At 37.7% G+C, this 22,585-nt stretch overlaps 2 protein-coding genes across 2 annotated transcripts in view; one reads left to right on the top strand and one right to left on the bottom strand.

The window, feature by feature from the left end:
- The window catches only part of LOC134658326 (calsyntenin-1), a 295,963-nt gene extending 281,474 nt beyond the window's left edge, over positions 1 to 14,489 (bottom strand). The window contains exon 1 of the mRNA XM_063513957.1: positions 14,263 to 14,489. Coding sequence (XP_063370027.1) covers positions 14,263 to 14,347 — 85 coding nt within the window. The 5' untranslated portion in view covers positions 14,348 to 14,489. The remainder of the gene's footprint in view (positions 1 to 14,262) is intronic.
- A 1,610-nt stretch (positions 14,490 to 16,099) lies between these two features.
- Positions 16,100 to 22,585, top strand: part of LOC134658451 (lysine-specific demethylase 5) — a 55,308-nt gene continuing 48,822 nt past the window's right edge. Inside the window, exons 1-4 of the mRNA XM_063514131.1 lie at positions 16,100 to 16,535; positions 20,644 to 20,721; positions 21,522 to 21,660; positions 22,035 to 22,198. Coding sequence (XP_063370201.1) covers positions 16,329 to 16,535; positions 20,644 to 20,721; positions 21,522 to 21,660; positions 22,035 to 22,198 — 588 coding nt within the window. The 5' untranslated portion in view covers positions 16,100 to 16,328. The remainder of the gene's footprint in view (positions 16,536 to 20,643; positions 20,722 to 21,521; positions 21,661 to 22,034; positions 22,199 to 22,585) is intronic.

Raw genomic sequence — 22,585 nt, 5'->3', positions numbered from 1 at the left:
ATTCTCTTTGACCGGCGGGCGTGGTCCGTATGGGATATGAATACTTGGTGCGGAAATTTCATTAGGTTTACGTACGTAATATTTAGCATTGGCAGCTAAAAAGGCTTGGAAATGTAACTTTATAACACCTGTATGTAAAACCCTTTTTATGTGCAAATAAATGATTATGATTATGAAACATATGTGACGTTCTACGGAAAAAGGTACCTTATGGCGGCTGGCGCTTACGTCGCATAGAAAGCTCCAACCGACATAGGTACCTTTACCCGTGGGACGTCACATATGAGATTCTTGAAATGATAATACGTGATGAAATAATCTTTAAAAGAAAAAAACCGGCCAAGTGCGAGTCGGACTCGCGGTCCAAGGGTTCCGTAAATTAAGTCCAACTCACGCTTGACTGCACATTTCTAATAGGTTTTCCTGTCATATAGGTAAAGAACTATTTTGTGAATTTTTTTAAAAATTTTAGACTCCGTAGTTTCGGAGATATGGGGGAACGGTCGGACAGACAGACAGACAGACGCACGAGTGATCCTATAAGGGTTCCGTTTTTTCCTTTTGAGGTACGGCACCCCAATAAAAACATATAAGCAATCGTGATATTCATGAATTTCATTATTAATATATCCAAGAGATTCTCGTTTTCAATCCCATATTCAGAAAATGTACTGAAATCACGTCTCCGTCTGAAACGCGTAGTTCCTAAGCAAATGTTACTGATATAACATTTATACAGTATACGAAGTGCTTGCGGCAGTTGGACATAGTGTTGGTATTAGAAACCCAAGTCCTTCGAGTCTGAAGAACACGGCTCGTTTTTACGAGAATCGGCGCTTTAAAAACTTCTGACTCTTTTAAGTCCCGAGTCGAGTCCTTTGTTGAGTCTTTTTTAACCTTTTAACCGCCATAGAATACGTCATCGAGCGTGCTCGTGTCGCCGGGGGGTACGAAGTTACACGAAGTTTTGTCTTATTTATTTTATTATTATTATAGCCTTTTTTATTCCTTAAAAGTTTACATTTAGTTACACATAATATACATAATTTTACAGTTTAAAGTAGTACATTTCATCGTAAGTAGAATCGTTATTTCTGAAATAGTTTAGTTACAAATATGCTTAAAGTTGATAATTTTTTTTTTTTTTTTTTTTTTTTTTTTTTTTTTGTCTTATTTATCAGCGGCGAAATCAGCCCAATTTTGTATGTCTTATACACCAGTCTACGGCGGTTAAATAAAGACTCCGAATAAAGACTCCGTCAACAATTTTATAGGTTTTTCCTTGATAACATTAAAGGATTTAGGCGTCATTGTATGATTTGTGTACCTAGTACCTACTTCACAAATTTTACATGAAGAATGCATTTCGAAATTGTTTGTAAAAAAAAATTAAGAATTCTCTTAAAAGGACTCAAGTCTCTACTTAACAATATTAGGGTCTGTAACATGAAGTTGAAAAGAACTAGAGTTTAGACTTAATTATAAGAGTCTGAAAAACTGAGTCGAGTCTTGAAGCAGAGGACTTAAAGGACTCGAGTCCTAGTCCTACCCAACACTAGTTGGGTATAGGACTTGCTCCTATACAAACAGGAATTAGTTTTACCTGACAAACATACCTAAGGATGGTATTCCACCTGTCCAATATCTTCGTCCAATGTCATTGCGTCTCACTCTCACATTAAGCAATATGTGAGACGCAATACAGAGAGATATTGGACAGATGGAATACCCGCAGGCCGAATGAGTGAGCAGGACAGCGCTACGTGCATAGGGCTGTCTCGCTCGCGTGCATGCAATATTCGATTGGGACATTTGAAATGCCTTGTTCAAACACAGAAATTGTTTGGTCAACCCTTTCTGATGACGGTCAAAGTCAAACTTGATTTAGAATTTGCGAAGCAAATATTTTCCTTTGAAACAGGTGAAAGGCGTGGGATTTTGAGGGCAATTTTAACTACCAACTTTCCCAGACCAATATTAGAAAGGTTTGTTTTTTTCTTTATCTTTAGCGCATGTAAAAAAAGGCTAGGTTAGATTTGTGCAGCCTTACTTAATATATTGTTTTATGCTTCGTTTATGTTACACATCGTAGGAGAAAGGAAAGATTAATCTTATACCTTTAATGCATGTATATATGGATATTTATATATTTCGGGGATCTCGGAAACGGCTATAACGATTTCGATGAAATTTGCTATATAGGGGTTTTCGGGAGCGAAAAATCGATCTTATGTCTGGGAAAACGCGCATTTTTGAGTTTTTATATGTTTTCCGAGCAAAGCACGGTCTCCCAGATATTTTTAACTGATGTGAATCTTAATTTTATCCTCGACCAGATTGTGTATTGTATTGTGCTAACAGACCTAAATGCAATTCCGATTTTATTATGATATGTTTTAACACATGTTTATTTTTCCTAATTTACCTTTGGGTTTCATTTGAATAATTCGCAATTCGCTTTAATTATAATTTGCTTATTCTATAAATAAATAAACATCGTTAAAATAAAAATATGGCAAGCTTAATTAACAGCCCTATTCAATTTAATATTCAAATATGTTACCCAAATACAATGCCTAATACATATTCAGGCTATTCTGAATCTAGATTCTGCGCTGTCCATGGAGTGGCAATGAGATTCAATGAGGAATCGAAACACTATTAGCATACGTATGGGTATGATGACGTCATGGCTTCCTGTCGGACTAGACGTTTGGTCGCTGGTAACACTTGAAACTAGCTCTGTGAGCTGTAGACCTCGTGAACCCCCGTGGTCCGTCATTTTGAAATAAAACCGAAAACTGAATCGACTAAAAAAAACCTTGAATCTGCTCACAAAATTTCACAAGAATCTGTTGAGAAATGCGACCAGTGCCCTGTTTATCAAAAGCTTGTAACTTGTAATACAAGTGGAAGTCCCTTTCTAACAAAAGCTGTCAAAAAGTGACATCCGCTTGTATTAGAAGTTACTTTTGATAAACAGGGCACAGAGGGCCTCCCGCGAAAACCGAAAATCGCAAATTGCGGGGATTTTTCTCTTTTACTCCAATGAAGGTGTAATTAGAGACCGAGAAAGATTCGATTTTCGCGGTTAAAGTCCTGTAGAGGAGAATATCCGGAGATACGAAAGCATTTTGGTCCAAGCTGAAACGGAGACCTTCGCTAACGCCTAATAACGCTCGATCAAACTATATTGAGAAATATTAAAAAAAAACCGACCAAGTGCGAGTCGGACTCGCGCACGGAGGGTTCCGCACCATCAACAAAAAATAGAGCAAAAAAATCGTGTTTGTTGTATGGGAGCCCCCCTTAAATATTTATTTTATTTTTAGTATTTGTTGTTATAGCGGCAACAGAGATACATCATTTGTGAAAATTTCAACTGTATAGCTATCGCGGTTCATGAGATACAGCCTGGTGACAGACGGACGGACGGACAGCGAAGTCTTAGTAATAGGGTCCCGTTTTTTACCCTTTGGGTACGGAACCCTAAAAAGCGATTTAATTTACTTGGGTGTTTTTCTTCCTGCACATGCAACCGATTTTTAACGTAAAAACTTATATTAATGGCGCAGAAAAATTGCAACGTTTTCCCTTGCATCAACAGCGGTAGAATGATTCTGAGAAATGAAAATTCTGGTAAATCTGGCTTTCAGTTTGTCTGACAGATAAAAATGAAAGAAAATGGAAAATACCCTTTGTTTCACCGAACTTTTTAAAACATTATTTTCATTTTCAAATTCTAATGTGTATTCATAAAGAACAGTCGTACATGGGGGTATTTATTAAAACCATAAACATAATAAACACCAAACTTATATTTTTGTTCTAATTGAATTCTATAATATCATAAACTAGCGACCCGCCCCGGCTTCGCAAGGGTTAACAGATTATACATAAATCTTCCTCTTGAATCACTCTACTCGTATCTATTAAAAAATCGCATCAAAATCCGTTGCGTAGTTTTAAAGATCTAAGCATACATACAGACAGACAAACAGCGGGAAGCGACTTTGTTTTATACTATGCAGTGATGATGAGATTGCAATTAGTTGTTTCACCTCTCGCGCTTGATTACATCAACTAAATGAGATCCAGTTAAAGTTTTACGACAAGCACATAAATTTAATTAAAGTGTATCCGTGTACCGTCGTTGATGATTAAAACGGATCAACTGCTGCTTAAATCGGTTTAGACTGTAACAAATTGAACAAGTAGACAGAGTAAGGGCTGATTTAGACGGAGCGCGAACTCGCATGCTATTTTAGTTACATTGCGGACTGTTGGTTACGTCCAATTCAACCGACCGATCAAAACCCGCAACGAATTGAAACTCGCATGCGAGTTCTCGAATCGTTTAAATGTGCCCTAAGAGACAAGTGACTATTACCAGTGGTAGAGTCCGTCTCACTGCAGTTAGCAAGTGTGCCGCCGAACCATCGGCCGAAACATGATTTTTATGCCGAACCCGAAACTTCGATCGAACACTACACTACACTCGGCAGTTTTTTGGCCGAGACCAAACGCCTCATGGCGGCGTAGGGTGGGGACACTGGGGACGAATGGAAATGCACCCTTTTTCGTGAGACAAAACTACTACACAAAACACCTTAGGCTACCTTGGACTACCTAGAATTAATCTTATGTCCTTCGTTCAAAGCCGTTATGTAAAGTTTTAAACGGAGTAATTAATCATTTTCTTGGAAACACAAAAGCGTTCAGACTAGGCGAATTCAGTTTTAATACTTTCAAGGATCTTTTGAGATGAGAACTAATAGCTAACGAAATGACAAACTTAATGTTTTAATGTTCTACGTTAAACAAAAAAGAACAAAACATTTTTTCTATGTACAAAAACAGTGGGAAGCCAGAAGTTTGTTTCGCTCACTTTTTTCTTCAAAGCATGAAGAGCAAAATTCAAAATGGTCCCAAAATAGGAACTACTGTGAACACAATTACAATTATTCAAAATTGTCAATTCAAAGATAAACATGGTGCTATAGTCCCGTACCTTTCGCTTATTTTTTGGTCAAAAACATGAAAAAAACGTGCTGCAGACACAAGTGGAATAATAAAAACGTCAACTCAAAAGAGGTGCAAAAATGTCCATCAAATACCTGTCGAGGTCGACCGGATGATGTTTTGTCTACATCGATAAATGATATCGCGATGATTATCGCACTTCTATGTTGCCAGAATAGGAAACATCATTGTGTAACTTAACTTAGCCCGTACCATGAGTCACTTACAGTGTCAAAACTGACATTTACGCTATCGAGAACGTAATTTACTTTCTACACATCTCGTTTGCACAAATATGCGAGTACGAGCGAGATGTATAGAAAGTAAATTACGTTCTCGACGGCGTTTATGTCAGTGCCAAACTGATGGTAGCCGTACTTGTTCTATTGTGTAAACGCTGTAACAGGCGCCGTACCGGACCGCGAACTTGGTTCTGTAGTCGGAACGTATATGTGAAGTTTCAGCTCAATCGAATAAGGACAGAAAGAGAAATGGGTCTAATTTAGCTTGCAACATTTGACCGTAACATACATACATACAAAAACTGCAAGTTAAATAAAAGTTTTTAAATACAACTAGCGACCCGCCCCGGCTTCGCGCGGGTTAACAAATTATACATAAACCTTCCTCTTGAATCACTCTATCTATTACAAAAACCGCATCAAAATCCGTTGCGTAGTTTTAAAGACCTAAGCATAGTTACATAGGGACAGACAGCGGGAAGCGACTTCATTTTATACTACCTATGTTAAGTCTATTTTTTTATTCGGTAGACTAAAATGACATTTCGTAGTATGAAATGTTATTTTATGTTCATATTATGAAATGTCATTTTAGTCTACCGAATAAAAAAATAGACTTTAGTGATGACTTTCATAAGTAGTTTTAAAATGTTTTGAGTTGAGTTTAGAATGGATCAGATGAAACTGCAAGGTATGGCTCGCCGCGTAGTATGTATTTCGCAAGTAACCGGCCGCTTATATACCACACATTATAGGCGCTCTTTCACTCGCGTCTTCATAAACATAAACAATAAACATGAGGCCATAACATAGTCTGTGAGTAGTACACGTGTAGAACTTATGAAACATCTATTGTGATTGTTGTCTATGCGGGGGTTATTGATCCAAGTCATGTTAGTAATGCGCCGTCGGCCAGTTTTAAAAACCATATAAGTTTTTTTTACAGCAATTACTGTACCTACACTAACAAAGAATAATGGATCATTTGTTATCTGACAATGAAGAAATTTGTATTTTGATTTTATACATATAACTATGAAGGAATTAGCACCTCTGATTTTAAGAATGAACACTCAATCAGAAATTTTATAATTTTTCGAATGACAGTATTTTCTTCTGCTACAAAAGTTAAATCTCTTCATTTATCGAGATTCCACATCCTACTACCGCTCATTAAGTAACTATGTGTATGTCAAAAACTAGTTTTATTACCGTATATTTTGTAAGCTAGCGAATAATATGACATAGACAATCCCGTTGGATTGATGTGACGTTCACATCCATCAGATCAATATCCAAGGACAAATTGGCATTGTATTTTGTCTTCCTTGATGTTGTCATGCGACCCGCGATCTCGATACAACCAATCATGTTTCTTGTCATGTAAGCTGAAATGTGATAAATGATATGATATAAAACGAGGAACGGAGTAAAAGGGACACTGCAAATACTTCAGATGACATGAATCGGGTTTTTGCCGGGGCCAAGTGGTGATGAAAACGAATACTGGCGGGTAGTCCATCGGTCTTGAATGCATTATGAAATCTGGACCCTGAAATTTGTATGCTTAGAAACATACTTGTCATGCGTTAGCTAGGTAAACAATCAAAGACCTAGTCAGAACAATGTTCTAGCCACATAGTTGAGACCATTTTCTGACGATCATGTCTGACACATTTTGTTAGTCATAGATTCTAAGGACCGGACAGATTTCCCAGTGATCAAGTGGGAAAGAGGCAGTAAAAAGGTAAAATTCCTATGAAAATGGGTTACACCAGGGGTCACTAATGAGTTTTTTCAGGGGTCACTAATGAGTTTTTTCAGGGGTCCAATTTTTTTAATAAATTGACCACCGCGGTCCGTTTCTACTTGAGTTTATTAAATACCTAAGTACCAAAATAATATAAGTCGGCGGTCCGGATCCGGACGGCGGTCCGATATTTGGTGACCCCTGGGTTACACTATGTTGCTTCCAATTCTTCCAACGTACGGAGTCAATTTGTATAATTTCGATTAAACTATAGAAATAAACGACCGGTCTGACCTCGTGGGTAGCAGTGTTGGCCAAAACGTTAATGCAATTGAAAATGATGGCCATTAACCATTATAAATTGAACCTTAAACCGTAACGGACGATTACAGTTTACGGTTCAATTTATAATGGTTAATGGCCAACATTTTCAATTGCATTAACGTTTCGGCCAACACTGGTGGGTAGTGACCCTGCATGTGAACAAGCCACCCATAGTACAAGCTTTTCTTAATTCGGGCAGTGGGGAGACACTCCTGACTTCGGGCAAACTTGACTCCGTTCGGCTCAGCATTGCTTCGAGCAATTATTAGGGTTGACACAACTTGACGACCACAGAGAAGATAATGACTTGAATTTTGACAACCCTAAATAGCTGAAAGGGATAGTGCCATAAGTTAGAAAGGGATATCATGATTCGACCCTGAATCGCTGTCAAACTTCGGTTTTGTAGGAAGTGACCTTTTTGTACGGTAGTATTATTACTTATTCTGTGGTTCGGGGCTTGATCTGTGTAAGATGTCCCCTAATTCAAGAAAAAGTATTGAAATTTCCCTACAACAACGCGCTTTCCCACACAATAGACAAGACCACAATACATAACCAATCTAAGTCGGAGCCAAGTTTCTTTGCGCCGATACCACCGAACCCAGCGCCATTTGAATAAATTACTCCGTAGAACAATGGCGTAGTATAGCGGACGCCATTGTAATGTTAACTCTTGTTAAACAGTTAAGTCTAGAACTAGTGGGACAAAGGGTTATCCTTCCGTTTGAATATATAGAGTGGCTAGCCGAGTCGCTACTCTTAGAGAATAACCCCCCTTATTCATAAAAGTTTTGGAGACTCTGTTTTAAGAACTGGAAAACTTATATCTCGGAATATACGGAATAACGCGGTCTGAGTACCGCGAATTCCGGTAACGTCGTTGCGGTGGGCTATTCCGTCGCCAATTCTAGTTTTGGTACTGAAATTCTCGCAGTTAGGATTTTGCTCAGGCGGTCTAGCATCCGCTCCATATATCTAGCGCGACTTCAAGTGTGGATTCGCGCGCGAGAACGCCACTCATGCTAGCAGGTGTAAGCTAACGGCTCGGCCACGACATTACGCGACTGGCGACGGCAGCAGCGAAAACCATAGGTGGGAACAAAAAGTCCGATCGCTGTGTCTCGCTCCAACCTATGGTTATCGCTGCCGCCGTCGCAAGTCGCCCATACCTAAGTCTAATTCTTCTTATCTCTAACATTCCTCTTATCACTAAGCAATCAAACCATACCCAAACTCCATCAACAAGTGCTTAAATTCTCGTTTGCCACATTTATTGTGCGCAAAAAACCATCGACAATCCCCTCGCTTTTTTTCAACCTGTTTCTGAACGAGTGCGGCAGGTGCGTTTTTTTTAATATCCGGAACTGCACAGATGTGGTGTCGAGTGACATTGTTCAAGGTTTATTTATGGTTCTCGAGTGTTGTTTAGCCCTTTTGAAGTGTGTTGTATTGGTGCCTTTTGTTATTTAATAGGACCTTTTTGTAGCTAGCACGAGAATTTAAAAAACAACGTGTACGTGTGTGATGTCTGCAACGCGTTTGTATGAATGATACTTACGCTCAAAAAACAAAAAATATGTGATGGGAAAAAAACCGTTTTAAATTGAAAGAGTTGAATGTACCTATATTTAAAGCTTTTTTTATACTTTATTAAGGGGCTTTTTCGATTAAACGAATATGTCGTCCCATAAGAACAGAGTTGAAAGAAAGTAAACAACCAAATCTAGTTTAAAATACATCACACAGTTCTGTCTTTCAGACCGCACTTAACTATATATTTAATACCTTTTTCACTATATTAGTTAGGTATAGAGTTCGATAGGTAGATAGGGTGACTGCTATAGTTATTACTAATAACTTATTAATATAACATACTATGTAGTGGCTAATAACTTATTAGCCACTACTAGGGTTTGCAATCCGGATCCGAAATGTATGAAATTATCCGGATCTGGATCCGGATCCGCGGATCTTCGCATACATTTCGGATCCGTCGTGCAAACCCTAGCCACTACATAGTATGTAATTGGTCTTTCCTAACAAATCAGAGAGAAACAAGCCAATTAAAACCATATGATAGTTATTATTAAGAGTGGCCAATTACTATGGAAGCCAATAACTATAGCAGTCACCCTAGGGCCTAGGTATTATATTAACAAGTATGTAAACAGAGATCTTTTCGCTTAAATAAATTAAGTTATAGTTATCCTATACCTTTGAACGAGCAATTCTTGTATATTTATTTATATATTTATTTATTTATTTATATATATATTTCCGGTATCTCGGAAACGGCTCTAACAATTTCGGTGAAATTTGCTATGTGGGGCTTTTTGGGGACGAAAAATCGATCTAGCTAGGTTTTATCCTTGTAATAACGCGCCTTTTTGAGTTTTTATATGTTTTCCGAGCAAAGCTCGGTGTCCCAGATATTAGTCGTTTAAATAAATTAAGTTATAATTTCTACCTTGATTAGTCCTTGAATGGGCTGGCTGGAGCGAGACATCCCGTTAAAGGTAACGAACTATAAATAAAACTGGTTGGTCGCCGTATTCTGTCACCTTTTGACTTTGGAATGTCAACATTCCAGGACGTCTAGCTCTCTTTGATGCGTGTGCGCATAATAATGTTTTTCTTTGATTCAATGACGCCTGAGTGCCATGGAACTTTCTTTATAAAGTTTAATAAAATAAGAAAGTATTAAAAGAATTGTGTTTTCGTATTATGTTTTATTGTTTTTTTTTTTAATTATTATTTTACTTAGGTAAATGCGTTTTTTAAAAAGGATGTCGTTTCATGTTTCTCGGTCTTGAGCTGCGCGCCGCCAGAGCGCGTATTGTTACTACATATTACCTAAACATTACAACGAAACACGTTTTAATGAGTAGCGCTCACAAGAGATTTTCTTCGTTTAGCGAAGCAATTAACTGGCAATAGCGTTGGCGTTGGTTGCCCAATTCTCATGGACGATCTAAGCGTCTTAAAAACTAAAATTGTAAGAACTATTATATAGCGAAACTGGAAACTGGCCATTGGCTCTGCGAATAAATTCAAAGCTGTATTGTATAGAACTGTTGAGGCCTAGGCTCCTTTCTAGAGCAGGGATGCCTAAGTGGATCTTCAATGAAGACTTGTTATTTAAACGTGTGTACAAAGATTTATTTGTAAATTATAATTAAACTAGCGACCCGCCCCGGCTTCGCACGGGTTAACAAATTATACATAAACCTTCCTTTTGAATCACTGTATCTATTAAAACACCGCATCAAAATCCGTTGCGTAGTTTTAAAGATCTAAGCATACATACAGACAGACAGTACAGTACAGTTAATACAGTACAACCAGAGTTTGTCGTTCAATGTATTTTACCAGTACCCACTGATTAACAGTCCGCCGGACGGTATCGGCCTGTCAGTTGTTCGGAACTGTCAAATTTTTGTTCCAACTGACAGGCCAGTTTACATACGCATCCGATCGTTGCCGATCTTCGTATTTCGGAAGCAATCGGCCGTCAGTGACGACATATAGGATGCGTTCTGAACAGAACATTCAGCTCACTAAAGGCAACTATGCGATGATGAGAGAAGGAAATACATGAATCTAGTATTTTAACTGGACCTGGCATGAGGGGTGGGGGAAATGACCAAACGGGATAGTCGTATGTATCTTTCAGTAGGAGTAGCAGCGAAAGCGCTATTATTGTTTGTCCTTGTCACAGTCTCACTTTTTTTTTAATTCCCCACCATATATTAGTATGGATTATGCTGGGCAACAAATAAATTCGACCAATCATAGTGTCGCATTGCCTATGTTTTCTCCCTCACGGAGGCACGCGTACACCACTTCTATAGGATCCTACCTTCTATGAGGAAATATGTTATGATGATATACGTAATAATACGTATCATAAATACACAAGTGACGTTCCACGAGTAAAGTACCTTATGGCTTATACAATTTAACCCCGGTTAACATTTAGCGTCGCAGATTAACTTCGGATTGTTTGTTCTGATAATACACATATTAATTCAAAGTTTCAGATTATCCACCATTTGCGTACAAGCTTGCGGTAGTTGAAACTAGAATCCCTTGAAACTTGAATAATAGCGGAACAAGGCAGGGTTTCTACGTAAATTGCTCAACGTTAGGGTTGCCATACGTTCCAGTACGCCGGGACATGTTCCGTTTTGAAACATGTGACTGGGGCGCGCTCGGCTCACAACTGCTCCGCGCAGTAATTGAAGTTATTGTGTAACTAGCGACCCACCCCGGCTTCGCACGGGTTAACAAATTATACATAAACCTTCCTCTTGAATCACTCTATCTATTAAAAAAAACGGCATCAAAATCCATTGCGTAGTTTTAAAGAGCTGTGCATACATACAGACAGACAGCGGGAAGCGACTTTGTTTTATACAATGTAGTGAGTAGTGATAAGCGAGAAAGAGAACGAGTCATGCGTAAAAGGGTTCGAATAGTTCGAATCCCGGTATTCCGAGATGGATATTTCCTACGTAGGTATCTATTTATGTATCATCGCCCAATACCTATAGTACAAGCTTTGCTTAGTTTGTGGCTAGGTCGATCTATGTCAAGATTGTCCCAAAATATTTATTTAGGTATTTTGTTTCTATAACTCGTTTCTTTCTATTTATCTCCCTACGCTACTTTCGCCATTGTTCCAGTGAAAAAATTCAATTGTCTCACTCAACGTCCCTATATTTATGGCAACCCTACTCCACATACGTTTAACAGTAGGTATTATATTGCTGACGCAATATCGATTCGTAAAACAGGCATATTTTGATGACAACAGATATGTTATGTAGATACCTACATATTTACTTTGGTGCCAGCACCTAGATTTGATGGCTATCAGCTTTCATTCGCTCAATTTGTTATTATTAATTACCTAGGAATCTTATGATTACTCAAACAACACTACAACCATAGTGTTTACTTATCTACAAGATTATTAAAATAAAATGACCATTGTGGTCCGTTTCTGCTTGAGTTTATTAATATAGGCAGTCCGAATCCGTACCGCGGTCCGCCATTTGGTGACCCCTGTTTTAGTAAAATAAAAAAACAATTATGGTTTACAATGTTTCAATAGAAATAGGTTTATAGGTACGTATTTAAGTTTTAAATTTTACCACAGGTTTAATAATAAACTATTAATTTATTATTGACTATAAAACATATTATCAATTTATCACCTACTGTTGCAAGAATTATACAAAAACCTGGGACATTTTTTTTGTAGGGATAGATAAAACATTGTTTTTACTTGTACAGACTAACCCCCTTCTTCACAAAACAAACCTTTTACATGCGTGAGCGGCGCGTGAGCGTTTTATATGTAAAAGGGCGCGCCCCGCTCACGCCCCGCCCGGAAATCGTGCCTGTGTGACGAAGCCTTTAAGTAGGTTGGCTCTTATCATTCTTATCTACATTATCTACTTAATGCGAGGTAAATATTAGGTAACTCTGGTTGCTCTCCATTTTGTATCATACTGTGGCAACCAGGCCCATTTTACAATGAAAACAGATATACTTTAACCATAGAATGCATAAATTATTATTTGATACATATTTTGATCTGTCTTGTTTTAAGTAGACACATTACTTACTCTATACCAGTGTTGCCAAAAATCACACAATTCACTAATTATGATAAAAAATGTGCCAGATGCTAAATGGAAAATTTTGATGCCAAAGAGTGTGAAAATATGCCAGATCTGGCATCAATTATGCCAAGTTGGCAACACTGTTCTATATACACCGAATAGGTATAAATCATAAACTGAAATGGATAGATAGAATACTCTTATACTTATTAGCACACCTCAGTACAGATGTAATGCATAATTGTTTTCCATCGTATTTTCTCGGAAACATTCGTATTTGTCACACTAGTTCAATCAACCTCAGTATTTTTTGTACCGACACTGACTGAAATAGCAAGACACATTCATACGTGAAAATACGATGGAAAATAATTATGCACTACATCTATAAAAGATACAGCTTAAAGAAAAACAGTTGATTGATTTGATATGTCTTATTCAAAAGGAATGTGATGGTGCGGATTCAATTCCTGCCCTGGGAACTGGAGACTTTTCTTGCAATATTACATCTGTCCTCCTAAGGCCCACCATACAAACAAATTTTTATTCAATAGTGAAGGAAATATGGTGGTATATGTTTTGGCTTGAAATCAAACTAAACTTAATTTTTTTATAGAGAATAATAAGAATACAAACACAATTTGAATGATTATGGTACCTAAGTTTGTGGATTATGATTTGAAATTATTAGAATTATTTAACAAAATAATATGGTAGTGATCATAAATATTTAAATAAATATGTTCGACTATACATAAGATTCTTGAAAAACCTTTCCAAAAACTTTTATTTGAAAGTACATAAGAGATACTTAAAGCAGAAACACACGATTTTTGAGTAAAGGTCATTCATCTACTCAGGTAATGCGTTCGGAAATGGGACAAAATGCTAACACCCGGTGTGAATCAGACGACACCTACACAGGCATGCACGTGTGTGCAAGTCGTATGCACGCACTATGGGCACTGGCCAGGCTCGGCCTCAGAAGTCGTCGGGCCGGTTATGCTATCAACTCTACACCCACGACCCGCTCGCCGACATAATAATCAACCGCGGAACACTTTAGAAAGTCAGGAAAATAATACAGACCCTAATAAGAAAATCACAAACGAACTTCAAAGAAAATTTCGTAACATATACTTCCAAGCCACAATTTATGAGATAAAAGTAATTCTCAGGCGAATGAACTCCTCTCAAATCTTTAAATAAGTTGATTTATATTTTCCACACTGTTTATAAATAAAACTGGGACCGATAAAAAATAAATAGACTGAAGATTATAATTACGAACCTTCATTGTCGTTGTTTCCTTCGGCATTGTGCGCCGAAGCCACCATAACTCCCAGGCACAGCACGCTCAAAAATCTCACAATCATTTTAACTGCTCAAATCCAGCACAGAAGTCACAGTTTAATTGAAAATAACAAATTACACTCTCGACATACTCAAACGTACGACACTCGCGCTGCGGAGCAGCAATCGGCTACTTTCGCAAATGGCGGATGACGGATGTGATTTCATCGATTGCATTCGAGACGGTGCGTTTACAGAGCTAGCTAGAGCTTGTAAAGCTTGTACTCACTGTACGGCACCGTCGTGTTCAGTGTGGCCAGCTTAATGGTTCGTAAAAGGCGCCCACAGACGTTGCAACAAAAGGCATGAGAATTAGATTTCTAGCTAAGTACTTATACAGCTGTTCGGATGGAATGTATGGGGCCCGATACATTCCACGACTCTTCTCTTCCCGCACTCTCGCAGACTCTACTAGGAGCAACGAATACAATAGATCGACCAAATGCCGCAATGCATCTCAAATAGGATGCGAATCAAAGAGTAGAATCAATATCGTTGACGTTTGCAGATGCCATTTAGATTATTTCATAATAAGTTGTTCTTCCATTATTACCTAGAGTTATTATTATTATTAGTTATTACTAATAATGGAAGAACCACTTATGAAATGGCTCGTCGTCGTTCATTTTAGGCGAGCCAAACCAAGTCAAACCAAATCGGAGCATGAAGACTGGTTGTTATATTGGACAATCAAATTAATAATATTTTAGAATCTATACATATAACAATAATAGCTCCTTTTGGTTGGGTTGGGCTTAGTTTATAAAATAATCGAGAATAAGAATAAGAAATATGTTTTGCCGTATTTGTAATGCTTAAATGTTAGATTACTAAATAAATTTACATTACTAAATTGCGTTAAACTTTCAAAACATGTTCATAAACATTTTACGTGACAACTAGGTACTCCTTATAAAAACGAACTGTCATAGCGTTAATGTAAATCTATTTATTTAGAAATTTAATTCAGGCAACAAGGCCCATATTACAAATACCTTACAGACTAACATACATATGTATTTTATAAACTTAAAACTAAACACTAATTATTTAAGCGGACCCCGTCACAGTACGGGACAAACGCTAGGAGGATGATGACTAGTTATATAGTCGATAAATAGTACCAATTGTTATATGCTGTTATGTGTAGTGTTAGTTTCACGACGTATTGGTTTACTGTAATGTCGTGTAAACGTATAATAAAATAGGGACTATTCAGTGCTGGCCCGAGCCCTTGATCAGGGTAGAGCGAAATCGGGGTTTGGCGCCCATCGTTGAAGTTTTCAAGCGTATTTTACACCCCCCCCCCCCGCCCTCCCGCGCCGCACTTGCGTCTTTTAAAACTTTTTTTTTCCTCATTTGCCATTTTGGCGCCCCCCTGCGAAACGTATTCCGGTCAGTCAATTCGATCGAGAAAAGGTAGGCAGTGGCCTTGCGCTTTGCGTTGCTCGTCTTGCCGGGGGCACTTTGCCCCCAGATTTGGGCTTCAACTAACTTGTATACTTGGTCAACCAGATCTTGACAGTAGAAAAAGGCGGCAAATTTGAAAAATGTAGGCGCGAAGGGATAACGTCCCATAGAAAATTTGAATTTCGCGCCTTTTTTTACTGACAAGATGTGGTTGACCAGCTATAGTAGCTCGATTTATATCTTAATAAACACTTTTTTTATACATATTGTAGTACGTTGTGTACGAGTCTTTATTACCTATGACCACGAGCTTAAGTAAATGCTCCATGAAAACAAAATTTATTTGCGTACTCATTTTTTTCCACTAGCAACACTGCAGTTTCGAAAGTTCAATTTCGCATGGCGGACGTGCAATAAGACTCACTGATATTTGTTGGTGATAATTTCAATCATTTCGTTGTGATTCCTTATGGAAGGACTAATTCTAATGCTTTTATTTCTTTGTGGACGTGCGTTATTCATACCTTAACGATTGATGATGCTGTAGTGATATTATTTGTTGTATTTGTGTGAACTGCATAGTTTTTCTCAAAAATGGGAAAATGTGACGAAGCCAATGTTGAAGTTAGTATGGGGGACTCGGCGTCCCCCATGAAACCTGATAATTTTACGTTCAGCGTGCCCCCGGAGGCGCCCGTGTTCGAGCCGACGCCGGAAGAGTTCCTGGATCCTCTGGCGTACATCAGCAAAATAAGGCCAATTGCAGAGAAGTCAGGAATATGCAAAATCAAACCCCCTGCGGTTAGTGCCCTTTGTTATAAAACAATGAAACCCTCTAAAGTGACCTTAATTTGTTTATTTGAAATTAGGAATTGTCGTTTTCAAGTGGTTTTCTAACCCTAAACTCGCACGTTAATTGTTGTGTGATGCAACCACATAAACTCGTCTGTGTCTCTTGCGCGTTATCTATTTTCTGTTTTTAGGGCGTAATCCTTAATAAAACGTACCTGGGCACGGTATAAAAGTGGATACTGCCAGAAAATGCATTTTATTGTCATTAAATGCAGTGGCATATTGTGCATAGAAGGCAGGTTGCCATTTTGTCTTGTACCCTGCTGCTTGCAGTGGTTCAGATAAAAAATAACTATTGCGACGTTTTTTGTCGCGTGTAACTGTAATTTCGTTAAATGCTCTCAGGTTTGCTCTGTTTTCATCTGCCTTAAAATCTTGTATTTTTACCAAACCAACTAGGGGTCATTTGACTATTAGTTATGTATACTTACTTTCAATAGTATAAATTGTTGCACCTATAAACAAAACACTCCCAGGGAGTGCTGAAATTAACTTTCAAACCTTAATTTACCTATTTTAATCTATTGAGATTTTAGCAAAGTCATAGTTTGGCTTTAGAAAAGTAATATAGCAATGTGGCATTATTCATAAATGCAAATAGTGTAACTTACTGACATTATAATGTGTTGGCATATATTCTTGCTTTGAATAGTGTTAATAATAAAACAAGCAGAGAAAACCACTGAAATGATCTGATATTGAGAATAAAATATCATGATTCATGTACAAATGTCAAATACTTCCATATGTACATCAAAATGGTTGAGGCATTCACCACAGTCATGCTTTGTATTTTATGATTAGTCATATAGAGACTTCAGTAGCTAAATCATTAAAGAAAGCATTCATAATATAATATCCATATTATTATCAACAAAATTTTAATCAAATATTTCTGAAACTAGCAGTCAATAGTCAAACTTGTTATTATTGATTTCTAAAGTTATCATATTAGTAATCACTAATAATTATATTGTTACATGCTCTTATGTAATTATTATCTTAAAATATCTCAAATGAAATGTCATGTATTTTTAAATCCCATTTTAATAACAAAATTATGTATTTTGTTGCAATTCGGACAACTTAAGTGATGATATTAATCATAAATGTCTGTTGAATAGTATTGCCCTGAATTTATTAATCTGATTTTCAAAATTATCGCTAGATATAGTAGTGTGAGTGACCTTTAGTTGCCCCTGAAGATGATCTGCCCAAGATATAGTTGTTTTTTTTCTAGCCGATGAGGGTTATAATTCCTATACTGTCATTTCCCAACTAAAAATCAGTCTAATATCAGACTTCTGAAGATTAGAAATAAGCCAAAATTCTATGTGAATGATTTTATTAAGGAGTTTATTTGGCCACATTCACTTTGTTATTGATACCAGTGCTCTGTTTATCAAAAGCTTGTAACTTGTAATACAAGAGGATGTCACTTTTAGACAGCTTTTGTTAGAAAGGGACCTCCACTTGTATTACAAGTTACAAGCTTTTGAGAAATGGGCCCCTTCTCCATGTCATTTTTTTGTTCATTGCCACATAATGTATTGGAATACAAAAAATATCACTTCTGCAAATGCATTGCACTCACAAGATGCAAATAAAATAAATATATGGTGTAAATATAGATACAAATAAACAAACAAATATATGATGAAGTGAATCTTAGTAAAAGAATGTAAAAATGTAGTTTGATGTACCCCGCAGAAATGGCCATATACAGTAGAATCCGCTTATAATGACATCGAAGGGAACTGACAAACACGTCATACTAACCGGATGTCATATAAAGCATAGTTGTACAACTTCTTATTTTTGTTAAGTTTTCCAAATTAATCTCAAATTCCTTTGTGAGAGATGACTAGATGAGTTTTATTAAACTTGTAACAAATATCAACTTGTCACTGAGAATCAAAACTAAAATCGCACGCCACGGCCACGAAAACCAGCGAAGGTGTCAGTATAACCGGACATAATTTCATGGAAATAGGATTTTTAAGGATAGTAAGTCCGCATTTGGCACAATGAGTTTTATATGAAAACCAAACTTCGCACAGTAATTACGTCATAGCGGTTGGTCAGTATAAGCGGAGTCATAATAAACGGATTCTACTGTACACACAAAATAATAATAAACATTCACAACCAAAACTAGTTCCTACAACTTTGTGGGAATAAATAACAATATGAAATTAAAAATGTTTGAAAATGAACAATGTTTATTTTGGTCAGCAATGTTGCTCTTAAATCAAAGTTTTTATATTAATTTATATTTAAGTGTAATTTGGTTCCCCGCGATACAGGCATTGCCTAGTGCGGAGACCCCTGGTATATCTGTAACCTATTGCTGAAATAAATGATCTTTATTCTTTATTCTAATGAAATAAAACTATTAAAACGGATTATATCGACGACACACTAGCATGTGACGCCACAATCAAATTACCTACTCTTTATAGTTTTATACCGGTTTTAAAATAGAAATTGTGTGTGAAGAAAACTTGCTAACTACGTTTCTCTAGTAATCTGCTGGTGCTTTATTTCAGGCATGGTGTAAAATAATTAAATAATCTAATACCTTTAAACGAGCAATTCTTGTGTATATATATATATTTAAATAAAAAAATTCTTGTGTATATATATATATAATAAATAATAATAATTTTATTTAAATAATCTGATGAAGTTTGACATTGTTTTATTTGTAAATTTTATATTCTTATATTTTTTTTTTCTTTCTGTTTTTAATGTTAAATTGACGATCTTTTAATGAAAGCCTTTGTTTTATCCTGTTGTGTAAAATACTGTGTCTTTTTCTTTAAGAAATAAATATATCTAATCTAATCTAATCTAATCTAATCTATATATACTTCGGGGATCTCGGAAACGGCTCTAACGATTTCGATGAAATTTGCTATATGGGGGTTTTTGGGGGCGAAAAATCGATCTAGCTAGGTCTTATCTCTGGGAAAACGCGCATTTTCGAGTTTTTTTATGTTTTCCGAGCGAAGCTCAGTCACCCAGATATTTTATTTTAAATACCCAATACAAAGCCACTTTGTTTTTCTGAAAATTCCAGTTGAACATTAAGATACTTAATCATATATATATATATATTATGTTAAATTATGGCCTATTGAAGAGCCTAAGGCCAGTATGGTACAAGTCACTTTAAAAATATTAAATACTTAATAAATTGAAGTTCAACAATGTTACAAGACTAGTGGGCGCAGCATGGTTCCATTTCGATCGCCTGTCACTATGCCCGTCACTTTCGCACTTACATACTTTTTAGAACGTGACAGGCATGGTGACAAACGATAAAAATGCGACCGTGCTACCGCCGCTGTATAATTTGCACTGGAAAAAAGGTTGTATGCAGATTACTCATATGACCTAACTGTGCACTGACTTTGTTTATAAAAAACCGGCCAAGTGCGAGTCGGACTCGCGCACGGAAGGTTCCGCACCATCAACAAAAAATAGAGCAAAACAAGCAAAAAAACGGTCACCCATCCAAGTACTGACCCCGCCCGACGTTGCTTAACTTCGGTCAAAAATCACGTTTGTTGTATGGGAGCCCCACTTAAATCTTTATTTTATTCTGTTTTTACTATTTGTTGTTATAGCGGCAACAGAAATACATCATCTGTTAAAATTTCAACTGTCTAGCTATCACGGTTCGTGAGATACAGCCTGGTGACAGACGGACGGACGGACGGACGGACAGCGGAGTCTTAGTAATAGGGTCCCGTTTTTACCCTTTGGGTACGGAACCCTAAAAATTTGACATTTATAATAACAGTTCACACTTTGTCATTACAAATGCCATGCAGAGCTTGGTCCGACAGTAAATTAAACATAAATGGCGTTTTTCATAAACGGTTGCTAACTTAATCAGTTGATGATCGTCCTTTGTCCCTATCTGTCGTTATGCCATAGAGAAGGACTAACGATGATCATCACATGATTAACTTAGCATATGTTTATGAAATATATGAATAATTCCATAAATTAGCGACGTGTTTTCCTCATGTATTTATTATTGTTTTAGCACTGGCAGCCCCCGTTTGCCGTGGATGTCGACCGTCTGCGGTTCACACCGCGGATACAACGGTTAAATGAACTAGAGGTAAACTTCTCTTCAACTCGACTAAACTCTGTTATTTTATTATTTTTGTGGGGAAGACCGGCATATAAAATTTATGGTTCGGTACCAGGGATGTTGCGGATGCCGATTTTTTGACATCCGCGGATGCGGATGCGGATGTCAAGATAGGTATATAAAAAACGTCAAATATTACATTTTAGTAATTTTTATTTCAATAAACCGGCCAAGTGCGAGTCGGACTCAACGTTCCAAGGGTTCCGTACATTAAGTCCCACTCACGCTTGACTGCTAATTTCTAATAAGTTTTTTGGCTAATGGCTAAATTACCTAGCAGTCTAGCACTTACGCCGATGCTAAGACGTTCCTGTACCGACCTGTTCCACATCCGCATCCGCATTAAATCCGCAACGATTTTATGCGGATGCGGATGCAGATGCGGATGTTGAAAATAATGCGGAAGATCCGCGGTTGCGGATGCGGATGCGGATATTCGCAACATCCCTGTTCGGTACACTCTCATAGGGCAAGAACTCGCATCTCTGTATAGTACGTATGTACTTGCCCCAGACAGAAAGGAAGAGCTTCGCTCCTGCTCTACCGATCTTCTGTAAGACAAACGCAAGAGTTAGAAGCAATGAATGAGCTTGAAGACATTCTTACCTGATAGACGGTCTTCTCCACATTGACCTTACCCCATACAAACAAAATTTACCGTCTATTCTTTCCTTTCAGTCCTTTAATTGAGACGAAATTTAAGTTATTCATAAATCAAGTTTAATTAGACATAGTTTTAAATACTGGGTTACCATTTGACTTCACAGGCTATAACGAGGGTGAAGCTAAACTTCCTGGACCAGATAATCAAGTTCTGGGAGCTCCAGGGCTCCGTCCTCAAAATCCCTACAGTCGAGAGGAAGCCGCTTGATCTCTACGCTTTGCACAAAATTGTCAAAGAAGCCGGTAAGTCTCAAACATTTATACAATGAGGGTGGAGCACAAGTTTCTAGATGAGCGGCCCGTTTCTCAAAAGCTTGTAACTTGTAATACAAGTGGAAGTCCCTTTCTAACAATAGCTTTGTCAAAAAGTGACATCCGCTTGTATTACAAGTTACAAGCTTTTGAGAAACGGGCCCCAGATCAGCAAGTTCTATGGCAATTTTCAGAGTGTATCTGTTTGATTGACTTGATCGCCATACATTTGACCTCTCAAATTTGTGGCTACATAGTTTACCCATCTTAGTATTCCTTGTTCATTTTGCATGCATGATGTCACGGAATTTATAATATAACCTAAAATCATCATTAAAGATTTGAAACTAACTTGCTTTTCACAGGCGGCTTCGACACATGCTCGGCGGAGCGAAAATGGACCAAGATCGCACGGCGTATGGGCCACCCACAAGGAAAGGGCATTGGCTCCATACTCAAGAACCACTATGAACGCATATTGTACCCTTACGATGTGTTCAAGAGTAGCGGTGCCGTGGACAAGGAAACGGTAAGTACTTGACGGGTACTTTTTCTAAGCGGAGGAACCTCGCTTTGCGGGTTATTGGGCGACGAAGCCCCGCTTTGAGGGGGTCCTTAGTAACGAGTAGTGTCTCTGACATGAGGACCAAGATCGCGCTGCGCATGGGCCACCCATAAGGACAGGGCATTGGCTCCATACTCAAGAACCACTATGAACGCATACTGTACCCTTACGACGTGGACAAGGAAACGGTAAGTACTTGAAGGGTACTTTTTCTAAGCGACAGGATCCCGTTTTTCGGGTATTTTATTGGGCGACGAAGCCCCGCTTTGAGGGGGTCCTTAGTAACGAGAATAACTATAGTCCTATGTGCCTTTGGCATGAGAACCAAGATCGCACGGCGCATGGGTCACC

The sequence above is a fragment of the Cydia amplana genome, chromosome 22 (assembly GCF_948474715.1).
Source record: "Cydia amplana chromosome 22, ilCydAmpl1.1, whole genome shotgun sequence".
NCBI classification, from domain to species: Eukaryota; Metazoa; Arthropoda; class Insecta; order Lepidoptera; family Tortricidae; genus Cydia; species Cydia amplana.
Note: the sequence above shows the minus strand (reverse complement) of the source record. Positions and strands in the feature narration are given on the sequence as shown.